We start from the raw sequence: 14,796 nt of genomic DNA on the forward strand, positions 1-14,796 counted from the left end.
TTAAGTAATCTAGAAATTTCATGACCAAAAATAGATCTTACTATTTTTAATTATTTATCATCTATCGGATAGAATGGCCCAAGATTCAATGGCTGATTTACAAATTTTCGCCAATTAATTCTCTACTGTCTTCATATCACTATTTTATAGGTTGTTACCAAAGTGATTATCGGATCAGCATCAGTTATTGAGACGACTTTTCTCTTGACTATCATGGGAACTCAATCCCTTTGTATCTTTTGGATTCCTATTTTAATTTTACACTTTACAAATGTAGAAGTGATTGTAGTACCCGATTTTCCTTGGACTTGGCTTATGTTGACTATACTTTTACGCACAACATTTAATCTGTTAGTCTGCATTGGCATTGCCTATACCCATCCCATCTATATTTCGATTGGGTCATTACTAACTATACCAATTAACGCTATAATTGATTCAACTGTACGACATCAAAATTTTCAACTTTTAGAAATTATAGGTACTATCCTGTTAATTATTGCATTTATAGTATTCACTATTCCACTTAACATTATTATATCTGTATCAGCAAAAATACGTTTATCTATTCGTAATTTACTTTGCAGACCAACTTTATAGTATGCATGCTGTATTTAACTGGCTTAAATTAACTAATACATCGGTAAGCTATCATTGACATCATTTCTTGATAAATCGTTTGTCTTAATTACACTTACCTATACCAGATCGTCTAAGCCTGACTTTTCTACCATATCTTTAGGCTAGATGTGCTACACTAATATGATAATAGATGAAAGCTTTTATTTTATTTTCACTTCTTGTATAATCAGTGAAGTATTGGAAAAAGGGCTTGCAAATAATTTTATTAGATATTTGAAACTTAATATAGTATTCAATCTTGTGTCGTAAAATAATGTATAAGTTATCTCTATAACAAATGTTCAAGGTCGAAAATGGGTAAAATTATAGTACGAAGAAACCATTAAATATGCTAATTATTATGAAATTGCATTCGATGTATTTCCGTAATAAATCTTAAAATTGAGCCAAAAGATAAATGTTTACAGTATAGCTGTGTAAAATATATTAATCCGTTTTCTTTACTATTTAAATTATGGCAGAGCTTTTGAAGCACTAAGCTGCCGGCATCGTACATGAAGGATCTATATTTTATAATTCTGTCCCAGTAATTTACGAAGACTAGATCTCCATTTAAATTTTTTGATTATTTCTTGTCTAAAATAGTGTTTGATAGTCATTCACCCATTTTCTTTTGTATTGGTCATCGTAGTAGATATTAAGTTAGTTAGTGAAATTTACTCCTCGATTTTTATATAGCGTCTGCTATTTCTTTCTTTCTGAAGAGCATAATTACTTCGGGGCTGGTAAAGCAGAGTAATCCGGAAGATACTACAAAGCTCCTATACTCCCTAATCGAGTGGGAATAGGAGTTTAGCGATTTCAGTATTAATCGAGTTAATAATAACTTCAACTTTATGAAATAATACTATATCGATATGCTACGTAATTTTTTAGTGAAATAGATACTTTGGCCAAGAACAGTAACATGCGATCATTATCTTATTCTGAGTTGTTCACTATTCCAGTATATTATATGCATATACGGCTACCATAGAGTGCCAAAATACTGATACTTTGAGTAGCACGAGTTATATCAGATAGAGTAGATGTTGAACTTAATCAACTTGTACGCTACTTCAGAAATAATTAAGAAAAATTCTTTAATTCTATTGAATCTTCTTGAATTATACCGAAGTTAGGTACTTATTTTTACGCTTTGATGTTGTATATGTTGGCGTATCATCAAAATGCCGTATCAAATTTTAACAGAGCTTTCATGAATTTATGCTGTTTATTAAAACATTGATCTTAAATAGAGAATGCCCTATTTCCGTAAAGGAAAAGTAATATAATAACTTAATACCATTATCAAACCGCTAAATTTGTATTGAAAGGCATATTGAAGCTGATCTTATAAATCAAGCATATACCGCCTAATTGAATACGGTACAAGCCATATGCTAAGACAGTAACCAACCACGGTAACAACAACAAAGGTAAATCCAGCCAGATGGTCACTTATATTACTGTTATCCTAAAGCAAGACCCTTTTGACTAGAAGTACAATTGTACTTATAAAATCCATTCATATAAAGCAACTTATATAACCAGTAGAAGCAGGTGAAAATCTCCTAATCTTATACAATACAATAATTCTAGTTGTGTATCCATGAATCTTCATAGTTTTTTCTATTCTATCAATTTTTAATGCTATATATTTTTGGTTGCTGTAATTTTCCCCTTAATCATAAATGATATCACAGTGCTCGATTAAGCACAAGGCGAGCTAGTAGTAATTATTTTATCAAGTCTCGACTTTATCGATTGCAATTAACTTCTACCGTAAGATTCGTATCATTGCCGTCAGTTTCATCGTCATAATAGAAATAACAATAATAATTTGAATAATAAATGATGAGAATACGGGCTCAATGGCAGAGATATATGTGACAATTCCATTTGATCCTGCTTTAATACATAGAACTACCATACAGTATTTTTGTTACTGAAAGGCAATTCTCTACTCGCAAGCAAAGTAAAATTTGGCTATACTCGTGTGTGTGATTTTGCGATGCTAAAGGCCGATTTAATTACTTAGCCTACTTTAGATTTAGCAATTAAGAGTACTCTTGACAGAAAGTTAGGTAGACAAGATTTGGCAATATTTAGTTTGTTTATGTCTATGCTACAGTACCATTTTGAACGATAGATAGATCTGAGAAAGGTTCGGTTACCCTCCCTACTGCGCTGATAGACTGTCGACATATTAAATCATATCAATTTTATACCATTATAAATTCGCCTGGAGTTGAACTTATGACATCCAATCAATCATTTAGTCTCCTTTGCTCAACATCGTGATGTGTAGTATAGCTATACTGGTTTTAGATGTCAAGATGTACATTGTACGTTAATGTATTTTCCTAGACTTTTGGCTACCCTAGTTAAAAGTTACTTGTGATAAAGCTACAATACATAAAATAGAGAACAAATAACAATAACATTAAATAAAGGTGGAGCATACGTATAAACAATAATTCAGCACACTTATTAAAATGGCTATTGTATCGTATGGTCTGATGGCATTGTAGGCGCAAGACGTGAAATTATTTTTATTTATCTCATCATCAGTGTAGCAGTAAGAAAAAATAAGCGAATAGACAGACATTTAACGACGGTTTCTAAATTGTAGATTGATGTTTAAGTTTACAAGTTGGTATTTTCTAGACCCAAAGCTTGATCAGTAAGATGCATGCACTGATTGTATGATAAGGAATACCAAAGATATTCGAGAAATTCGATTTTCGACGACAACATAGGCAAGACATTTTCTCTGTTTAAACGCGATTTTTAGAGTCCATGAAATCCTCAAGTCTCGCTGCTGTGTTAAGTTAAATCCCTAGGTGGTCTATCTTCATCACGTTAATATTCTTATACCATTAATTTAATTAAGCGAATAGCTGTATATCCATACATAAGGACGTCCATGGCATTTGATAGTATTGACCAGACGGCGATTTAAAGCATTATCTACCATTTTAAACTGTATTGTTGGCAAGGTCTATCACGGAATAATCGCTAGGACTATCAGTAAGATTTACTGGATTAATTTCATCAAGTAAAATAATTAAATTCAAGCACCTGCTAGAACATAACTAATAAGCAAAGGCTAGCAATTGGTATAATATTTATTATTTGGTAGATAGACATACGCGTAGGTCTGTCACCGAATGATTGCCAGGACTATCGACGAAATTTACTAGGCTCAATTTTATCAAGTAAATCGATTCGATTCAAGATCGTACTGGAACGTAACAAGTGAGTGAAGACCAGCAATGGACATGATTATTATAGTTCAGTAAGCATGCCATTGACATCTTTTCCTTCTTGTTAGTTTGAGATGATCTAGGCAAGTAGCCAGTCAATTTCCTATAGTACGAGTACAAGTCATCATGGCATAATATTTTTGATATCCTTAAAATATAAAGCTGAAATAAAGTAATCCAATTATTAGCAAGTATATTACTGTCAATCTTCATTAGCAATGTATTAATGGTGAATCAGGCAATTTTTGCGGTACATCTTACGACGATACTATACTCTTTTATTTCCTTCAATATTAAGCTGAAATGATCTGATGCGAATGTGAATCAGACGTATATTTAGTGTATTCCTAGTAATATCCGCATATGTTTAGAGACTAATAGACAGTCTTCTACTATATGATAACTAGACGTGCAAAGTTCAGATAGTCAAACTTTAATATATAGTATAGATACGATGCCTTGTAGTTCGTTAATTATTTAATCTAAAATGATCTAATCCACCTATTAGCAAAATTAATCAAAGTATCATTAGCTATTTATTAGCTATATATTAGTTATTAGCTATTAAGATTCGTGCTAAGTGATTTCAACCCTTCAGTGCCATTAACGGAATAGATACGTAATTAGTGCCTAACTTTTATAGCTATGCAATATGGAGCAGATTATTATCACTACAACTTCTGAGGTTCCTAAGAGTATACTAGGGCTACGAGTACTTATCCGTACTATTAGAATGCCTGTTTTAGAATCGCATTTATAAATACGGTACTCTGTTTATTTTCTCATATGATCTCTCAAGAATCGTCATTGGATAAAAGTGGTTGCAGAATTCAGCCAGACAAGGATCAATAAATAGAATCCCATCAAGAATAGTGGCTATCACATAATAGCAAACGTGCAGTTAAAATAAGACGGGTGCACCAGATACAGGCCAATCAACCGAATTCCATCGAGGATAATTGTAACCAGATAAAGTAGACGCAAAGTTAAAATAAGACAAGTGTAGCCAAACAAAAATCAACAGAATCTCGTCAAGGATAGCAACTATTAAATAAAAGTAGAGACGGAGTTAAAGCAAGGCGAGTAAAGTAGACAAATATTAACAGATTTTCATCAAAGACGGTAACAAGCAAATAAAAACAGACACGGAGTTAACGAAGACGAGGAAGCTAAATAAATAAGCAAGTGCTTGAATAAGTCAAAGCAAAGTCGTCAACAGAAATCCCTTAATAATAGCAGTAAGATAGACGTGAAGCGAATAATCCTTGGAGGGCAATAGTTAACAAAGTTTCCTCAGTAAGAGAAATCAAATAAAAATAAATACGGAGGTTAGTACGAGATGAGAAAGTCGAAATAATAATTCACGCAAAAATTTTTTACCATTCAAAATAAATTTATCGATAAATTACTTTTAAATCCACTTATGCCTTCTTCAGCTTGAGCCTGCTGGAGAAAAAGTATAATTGTAGCATATGGCTATTAAATAAAATCTGAGATTCAATAATTTAGTCCAGTCATGTTACTGTATGGTAAGGAAACGAATACTTCAGGTAGTAAAAAAATGTTCAATATTTTTTAAGAAAGACAAGAAATGTCCTACTTAGATGATACAGTAAAATATTTATAGTCACTATCAGAGCATTGGTTATCCGCAAATCATCATAGAAAGTTAGCTTGTGTAAGATTGATTCTTTTTATATGTGATGGAAGATAAACTGCTATCAGCTAAATTGAGATATTGATAATATAACTGTAGTAGGAGAGAATTATTGGTCGGTACACTAAACAAGACCGATCAGATCTAATAGCTAAAGGTATTCTTAGCTCTTATTCCATTTCTTATCCTGATGGAAATGGAAATACCATTAGCAATATCTTAGCTAAGCCTAACAATTTATGCATTTCAAGAAATTATGCGCAGACAGGATTATGTTATCATAGTGATATTATACTTCATAGCTATACTGTGTAATTGTATCAAATCCAATGCAGTTTAACTTAGGTTGATTACTAAACGTACAAATAGACTACAAGGTTACTATAAATTCTCCAATTAAACTATGGTCTATTTGTTTTCATTGCATATGTATATATAAATTATATAATTGATTCATTACAGGAGGAATGAAGAAAGCTAGCAATGGATCAATCAACAGTTATCAACTAGCCATCGCGGCGAATTTTGGACAAAAAGCAGGTAAATCAACATAATACCTTTAACAATCTTAAACCATTGCTAGCGATAGCTACCAGTATTATATAAGGAATGTTATCAACTATTTTATTTCAAATGGTATAGCATAATATAACTCGTACGCGGTATATACGAATTTTTAAAATCAGATTTTAATGGTAAAGATTTTTTGATTTATAATCAATGCCAATTGGTTACTTACTCTACATATAATATAGCCATAGTTGGTGTGGAATAGCGGTCCACCTGTTATATCAATTACTGTAAATAGTAATACTATAATTGTATTTTTTAAAGTTTTAGAAGATGAGGATCACCAACCAGGTAACAAGAAACAGGCCCAATCAAGAAAACAAATCATCATTGGGGTAGCTTTTGTCATAGCTATAGCAGTGTGTACTGCTGGTGCAACTCAATTCGGAAAGGATTTATACGAAGAAGGCAATTTTACTTCTACATCACTGGTAGCATGGTAATCGTTATAAGCAATAGGAATAGGCTTTACGACTGATAGAGAAAATCATAGCTACTTTTTTTCTTGAATAGCTTCGTCATTTAGTCCTATTGCGATACATTTTCTTACAATACTTCTACGTTATAACGGCTTGTATCAATTAATTATAAAATTAGTTAGGATTCTGTTATATGTAGTTTTATACGTAAAGAAAATCCTATCTGACTAAAATATTGAAATTTTATTGCATCTACTTATCCATATCTTAACTTAATTGTATGATTGATTAGATCTTACGATGAGTCAATTTTTTATAGAACTAAAGTCATTTAATTAAAGATAATGTAATTTAAAAGTTCTAAGACTTTTACTAGACAATATCTTAATTATGCGCCTGTTGTCAGATAGGATCTTGTTATGTGTCCATTTTTTACTGACTTAAAATCATATCTAATTAAAATATTGAAACTTTTACAACTTTACATTAATTCCAGAATAGTATTCATTTAATCTGAAAAAATATACTTAGATATAACCATCGTTTTATTGCCACTTTCCTGTATTTGCACGTAGGTCTTCAAGATCCATGGCTGTTTTTATTTATCCAGCAGTATCCATTTTCTATACTTTTCGTGGGCAAAGTCATCGAGAAACATATAAGTAAGATGTAGATCGCAAAATAACTCGTTTTAAATTGCCTTCGTTTAAAATTTGCATTTCTATATTCAGCCAATCAACTTGGCATAGTAAATTAGAAACAATTTGTTTCATTTTATTTAAAATTTCAAACTATTCAAAAATTTTATACCGTATTATTGTAGAGGTATCTATACTAATAACATAAAGATAATTAATTCCTCTCGTTCCTTATCCTATGGAGATATAAATTATAAGATATATTAAACAGCTGCTACGCAACTCTAGCATCTTTCATTGCACTTTTACCATTAGAAATTTATTAAATGTAAATTAACTCTTTACAATTGATAGGCAAGCTTCCAAGATTTTCGGGCAGCATAGGCATGGAGTTATGTCTGCTTTTCTCAGACTAATACCAATAACTGCATTGTCGACAGGTGCAACGTATCTTAGCTTCTATGCTTTGCGTTATACCTCATCAACGGACGTAACTGCCGTTTTCTCCGCCTCAGCAGCGATAGTTTACGTGCTGTCTCTCTTGGTTTTGAATGAGCCTTTTGTAGTTTTGCGGGTATAAATTAAGCTTGAAATCTTTGTAAAGGCGATATATAAGTTCGATGATGATCATTAGAGCTTAAGAATATCTTATACAGTGTTATAAATTAGAAATATTATGAAGAGAATTGCATTAATAATTCATTAATACAATTACTGATTATTTTCTGTATGTATCGTGACTAGTTTTTGGCTGTATTAATGTCAGTAGCGGGTGTTGTGGTAATAGCCTACTCTGAGGGATTTGGATCTTTTGGAGCAATTGGAGTCATTTTAGTATCTGGAAGTGCAGCTTTTGCAGCTGTTTATCGAGTAAGTAATTAACTTTTTAATTCTACTGGATATTATACGGATGCAGAAGGCATTTTAAAGCATTAAAAATGTTCAAGAAAGGTTATTACTAGCTGTAGGTTCTCAATGTATTGTGTCTTTATCAATAAATTAGGTGTTGACGAAAAAAGTTATTGGAGAAGCATCGTTAGCTCGAGCCAGCCTTTACTTAAGCGTAACGTGTTTTCAAGCTCTCATCCTATTTTGGATCCCTATTCCTATTTTATATTTTACTGGTGTTGAAGAAATTACCTTTTCTACTTTTCCATGGACTGCATTTTTCCTATGCATATTTACCCTTTTTCTCTATAGTATACTTATGATTTTGGGTATTAATTTTACTTATCCCATCTATATGTCAATGGGACCATTGCTGGGAATTCCCATCAATGCTGCTATTGATGTTTTAGTTCGAAATCAAACTTTTTCAACGACTAAGATTATCGGAACTATGCTATTAATTCTTGGCTTTCTAATTTTAACGATACCTCTATCGAATATTCTAGCGATATCAAGTAAAACTAAGTTACTTTTATGTAAGAAAAAGAATTTAAAATAATACACCTTTTAGCAGGATTACTGCTTTGTTAAAGAGGATTTTGGAATCGAAATTATTATTCAGTAAAAGATTTTAAGTTTGAAAGAATAAATCAAAGTAAGAATTGGTAGCCATGGGAACTGTTTGATAATTTTAGAAGTAGAAATGTCTAGTTTGCTTTAAAGTATAATTGTTTCGTAAAAGTAGTTAAGTTAAGCTAGAGTTTCTAAGTTATCTTAGGGGCATGACCGCTTTACTAAAGAAGATTTTGGGTATCATTGGATTTATTTCATAATATTTAAGCTTAGAATCACAAATTGGAGTATCTAATTTGCTATTATGTTGCTGCTTTGCTAAAGTAGTCAAGACATCGGTAATCCAAGTAATTGTTTAATATTAGCTTAATTTTAGAAGAATATATTGGAGCATCTATCTCACTTTCGTGATTTACTACTTACCAGTTGTGAAGATATTGGTAATCAGAGTAGCAGTTAAATAAACATATACGAACAAGTTTAGAAGAATAAGCTGGAATTTCTAGTTCGCTCTAGCCACATTACTGCTTGCTAAAGGAATTAAGATATAGGTAATTTAAAGTACCATAACTGTTCGATCAAGGATTTAGCTTAGAACAAACTGGAGTAATTTGTTCGCTCTGAGATATTGCTAATTTGCTAATTTATCAAGTTACTGATGATCAGAGTAACTGTTCAAGAAAGATCGAACTTGAGAGGAGTGAGCTGGAATTCTTAGCTCACTTTGGCAACATTACTACCATATTAAAGAAGGTATCAGCATTCAGGATATTTATCCGATACAGCTTATTAAAGCTTAGAAGAATCAACTGTAATACCTAGTTCGCTTTGATGACATCATTATTTCATTGAAGAAAGTATTGGCAGTCAGATATCTGCTCAATAGAAGCATAAGTTTTGAAGAACAAACTGGAGTATCTCGTTGATCCTAGTGATATTACCGCTTTACTAATATGGTCAAGATGTCAGTAATTAGAGAAACTTTCTAATACATAGTAGATATAAATTGGGATAAACCAACTGTAGTACTGTAAATGCAAAAGCACCCATGATCATTGTCGAGGTAGTTATGCATGCGTTCAAGTTAACGCTTTAAGTCCTGGATTTCCTTTAGTCATTTTTACTATTTTACGAATTCAGGCATGTTCTAATCTCTGTGTAAAGATAATATATCACTTTACGTGCTCAGAAAATAACGAGATGCAGTAAATGGTAGTGTTATGGAGCTTGATGCTCTATGATAAGTGGCTACTAGTAAATTTGCTAATGATAAACTTATCCTTGGACTTGTTTTCTATAGTATAGGAATAAGTTAGTTTTCCTTTACTGATCTCCGGAGTTAGTCGGGGAACCTTAAAAGTAGATAGTTTAGTTCAGGAACGATCACGAAAGCTGTTTTGTGACAGGTAGCAAATGCCAATTCACATAATTTCAAATTAGAATGACAGAGTTCAAAAGTACTATGTTCAGATCTTGTTGGAAGGATACTTTTGGACGACTGTCGCTAGAAAATTCGCATTAATTCGTGCAGTAATTATTAAATACTGCTTATTTTTAGTTATTATGATAGTATTATAATGTGAAGGTCCTAGAGTATATTATATGTGTTTTTAAGCAATTAAATTGAAAGATGTAAAATCTATCAATACCTTAACTGAAAACCTAGACGTAGTAAATGAAAACCATGGAAATTTTATTATACAAAGTAGCATTGAATGCCATTCTACTCACTGAGATCAAGATGACTATACGATCCACTATGTTTATAGAATACTTTTAAATTCTGTATAATTACCAATATAATCCAACTATACATTCCTAGTCCTACTCTATTATGTCCAATCCATTCGACACTAACTCAATTAATTCACAGCAGGAGAATTGAACGAGAAAATAAATATAATATACAGTGACTACTTGAGATAGAACACCCTTAATTCGCTTGATTGATAGCATTAACTGCCATCCATTTCTTATAAAATACATTAAGATGAACTGGATATAACAATCAGTATATCATAGCTATTAAAGTTTTAGACTATTTAGTTGCTTAAATTGACCATACTCTACTCAGAAGTGATATTAGTAACATCACTACAAATTCTATGAATCTTCTTGCGATTTCATTTTAACTTCTTCAGGAGGTGGCACATAATTTGGATCTCGAGTCAGCATTTTAGCCACTAACAATTTCATAATTTCACTTGATGATGGATCGACTTTATTACGCTGTCAAATTGAATTATTAAAATGAATGATTATTGCTGAGGTTGATTCTATGGAAATAACCTTCTTACTCTAGTATACCTGCAATGCTAATCGAAGTAAACCTGGTGCACTTTTGTTATTAACTATAACATGGCCGTCCGTTGGTGGAATGAGATTACACTGGTGTTGAACAGCTGCCCAAAATGCTTTAATTGATTCTTCTCCTAATTTATTTCCTATATTAAAGTAGAAGAAATTGTTCAATAACGACGATAACAATAAACCACTTGATACAGGATATCCTACTATCTCATTTTTGACGTTGAATTACTATTCAAACTAACTTGAAAGATTCAAATGGATCAGAGTTCGATTGCCACGTAAGTAAATTTCTCCATTTTCTTCAACGATCGGTTCCATAAGGGGATTTGTCAACTCAATTTGCTCAGGCTAGAATTTTTTACACATAGAAGAAATTCATAAATGATTTATAACACCATCACGCTAAATTTTAACGCGCTCATGCAGGCGTCAAACTCACAATTTACTCTAGTAATGATCAATTTTAAAAATTCTACCTCATGTTCCTGTTGGACGACCTTTTTCTCACTACTTCGATTCGATGCAGCTTTCTTGTTTTTGGGTCTACTAGATGAGTCGCCACCAGATGCTAAACCAAAATGATAGTATAGTATTACCAATAATAGTAATCATCACTATAAGTAATTGTAAAGGAGAGAGAGAGAGAGAGGAGTATCCGCTAGGATAGGAGTTGGATTACGCATTATTACTAATTTAACTCTTACATTTCTTGCTTCTTGAGTCATCCTTTTTATTTTTGTCATCTTTGGATTTGCTTTCTTTTTTCTTAGGTTTTGGTTTATCACGAATCTTCGTTTCATTTGGCGACATATGAATACTGTAAGAGACAGGGTGAAGATCGAATATATTAGCCATGATAATTGGTTTGCATTAGCTAATAGTTTTATCGTCCACTCGTCTCGTTAATATAGCATGAAAAATTCTAATGTTAACATCCATCAGTAGGCGATTATCTAATTGACTTTAGGGATTTACCTTTGGCGTGATGTTTGTGGTCTATTATCGCGTGATCCACCGTCATGTTTGCGATTATGTGGTGAAAGAGACTAGAATGGTAGAAGAAATAGGGTAGATTCTCTAATATGACTATTTCAGCGGTTGAATCATCGATATCCCTTACCAGATGGGTTCCATCATCAGTTGATACGCTCTTTTTAGACAACAATAATCGACGCTGAACTATTTCTTCGTGTGTTAGTGGGAACCGATTGAGTACCTATATGAGAGCAAGGTAGAGTAAGTTTAGAAAATAATTTTCAACGTAAGCTGTTGTGGCTAGAGTGAACTAAGAAGCGCGTTAAACTATCTTATACTTCGGCTAGTTTGAGTCCTCCTGAGTCATCAATTTCATTGTTCGCTAACATTAAGCAGTGTAAAGTTCTATTTAAACGCAAGCTCTAGCGATATAGAAAGAATTTTCAGAGATTTAGGATATTCATGATTTCTAGTATGCGTTAATTTCAGACTAGAGTAGCAGCATTTCAAAGTTCTATTTTAATACGTATACTTTCCGGCAGGTTGGCATAAACTAGATCGAAGTAATGTAGCGATAGGATAGTATACGCCATAGAAAATATCTTTTACTATGGTTAACTTTAAATGTTATATGATTGATTACTTTATTACCATAGCGAGTGCTTTGGCACCTTCCGATCCAATTTTATTATTGCAAAGATCGAGCGTTACTAAGCTTTTATTCTTAAATAGTGCATGCCCCAACATGGTAGCACCAGTTGAAGTTATTCCACAGCTTCGAAGCGATAACGTATGGATATTGCTATGAGGTGATAGGATGGTTGTGTTATTAGATTAATATATTGATGATTTATGCCATATAAATAGAATACTGTCGACATAATTATTTTAAATTGGGATATGCGTAAAATCAATTAAACTAGTATCACTGTTTTGTACCAGTTTTCAGGAGTTATAAAAGCTGAGAAACGTTGTCCAGGAACATTATTCCCATCCAAATGTACATGCCTTGTGTTAATAAAAAGTAGATAACACGTTATGTTGTTTTTCATCTGATTTAATGGCCAGTGTAATATTATTTGGCTTACTTTAAATTTTTACAAAGTAAAGTCAGACTTGCGACGCCAGCTAATGTTTCATCTTTTAACCCCACGTTCCATAAGCTGATTAAACGAAATAACTATGTTAGTTAAGGTTGTTCAAATACTGTACAGAAGTAGCATTAATTCAAATTGCAAAAGTTTATCATGTTGAGATATTATATCGTACTTAATTGTCGTCAGGTGAGAACACTTTGGTAAAGCACTGGAAAGAATTGTTATTATTGGAAGCTCCAAGCGCCAGCCTGTTATTATCAAATCATATAGTTGAAAAAAGCAAATGGAGTTGAACTATGGAAATGTTCCATTGGTAAGTAAGTTGAAATTGAATATATGCTAGAGCTGACCTCTGATATAAACTTCTCTTGCCGTCATTTTGTTATCTTCATTATCATATTCTACTTCAATTTTAGGTTTAAAATAGTCAAACTTTTCCTTAACGGAATAGGTTGTCGGTTGCGGTTCTGTCGGCTCTGCTGGAGGTTCTTGATTTTGAACTAATTATGTTTGTGATAGACATTATTTTTATCATTCATTCTGGTACAATAAGTGGCTTTCTCTTCTACATCTTTGGATTTCGATGATCAACCTTAATGATCTAATTTTATAGCTACAACTCACCTTGTCCCTGATTAGGGTTAATAATATGCAATGATGCCTTTGATCTATGCCCTATGAAGATATAAAAGAATAGTAAACGGTATAAGATACAAGGACTAGCCAATCATTTATGCAGTGTTAGAGTAACGATGGCAACTTATTTCGCATTATATAGTTGAGTTGTTATTTCCCGTAACTTCAATTACCATACTTGTAGTGGCATTGAATAAATTGATTGCTCTCATAACTTACTTGTAAATCCTTCTTCATCATACGAGCTTTTATGCTTATCTTCCTTTCCATGGTCTCTTCCATGACCTTTAGAATCACTATCTTTTTTACTACCCTTGGACTCCTTCCCTGGAGGTTCATTACTTTGGTCTTGAGATTGGGGTGGTTGCGCCTTGCCGCGGATGACCACTTCAATTTTAGTATTTATCTCTGCTCGCAAGCACATTTGTCCAAAATCAACCTCCAAATTTCCAGTTGGATTATAGGGTTCTGATAAATGTTGATAAACAAATCTAATAAAGATATAACTTCAAGACTCTACGACAGCGTATGCCAATTTATTGACTAAACTGATTTTTCCTTATATTATTATATTTATGCATACACTAGTTGTTATCGCTTATGCCCATTTATAATGGTATCTCGATGGTAGTCTGCAAGTGTCATTATCATGTACAACTAGCCATAAGTAATGCAAAACGAGTACTGCTTTATACGCGTATATGCACAGGGTAATTTTCTTATGTGAGACGTACAATAATATAGTCTATCACTGTAATATAATCACATCATAAACGTTTACTTTTATATGCATAATATAGCCATGCTTATAATAATAATCACATTAGCTTTTGCTGATCAATTCTATCATTAACCTTTTCCACTACCATCTCCCTGATCTCCGCCGCCACCTTTATCGTGGAGTTGCTTATCACGATCTTCACCGCGACCTTTTCTTCCACCTTTAAACGATCTAGACGCCATATTAACGTTGCTATAGTATTAAATTATGTAAGTAATCCAATTACAAAGTATGATGTTGTGATGATGAAGAAATTTTGACTGCTGTTTGTAACGTAGTCGACACACAATAATGTGTTACTGTGATGATCGCGTAATATAGAATTTGTATGGATAGACGATCGCCAGTTCCTATTGTATATC

General features: G+C 32.6%; 2 protein-coding genes across 2 annotated transcripts; one reads left to right on the forward strand and one right to left on the reverse strand.

Annotated features, from left to right (window-relative positions):
* Positions 1 to 6,014: 6,014 nt before the first annotated feature.
* On the forward strand, positions 6,015 to 8,621 carry TRIADDRAFT_52260 (uncharacterized protein; the record flags this gene model as incomplete). Its single annotated transcript, XM_002108080.1, has 6 exons — positions 6,015 to 6,087; positions 6,382 to 6,556; positions 7,112 to 7,198; positions 7,529 to 7,748; positions 7,919 to 8,044; positions 8,178 to 8,621. 6 exons carry the CDS (start codon positions 6,015 to 6,017, stop codon positions 8,619 to 8,621), a joined length of 1,125 nt encoding a protein of 374 aa, XP_002108116.1.
* Positions 8,622 to 10,738: 2,117 nt separating this feature from the next.
* TRIADDRAFT_52261 (uncharacterized protein) lies at positions 10,739 to 14,616 on the reverse strand (the record flags this gene model as incomplete). The annotated part of the gene is made up of 16 exons (XM_002108814.1): positions 10,739 to 10,864; positions 10,943 to 11,079; positions 11,188 to 11,293; positions 11,422 to 11,513; positions 11,650 to 11,762; positions 11,921 to 11,991; positions 12,066 to 12,161; positions 12,259 to 12,342; positions 12,572 to 12,722; positions 12,860 to 12,928; positions 13,009 to 13,083; positions 13,190 to 13,265; positions 13,368 to 13,517; positions 13,642 to 13,692; positions 13,873 to 14,121; positions 14,508 to 14,616. 16 exons carry the CDS (start codon positions 14,614 to 14,616, stop codon positions 10,739 to 10,741), a joined length of 1,755 nt encoding a protein of 584 aa, XP_002108850.1.
* Positions 14,617 to 14,796: the final 180 nt, after the last annotated feature.

The sequence above is a fragment of the Trichoplax adhaerens genome, genomic scaffold, assembly GCF_000150275.1.
Source record: "Trichoplax adhaerens TRIADscaffold_1 genomic scaffold, whole genome shotgun sequence".
Lineage (NCBI taxonomy): Eukaryota > Metazoa > Placozoa > Uniplacotomia > Trichoplacea > Trichoplacidae > Trichoplax > Trichoplax adhaerens.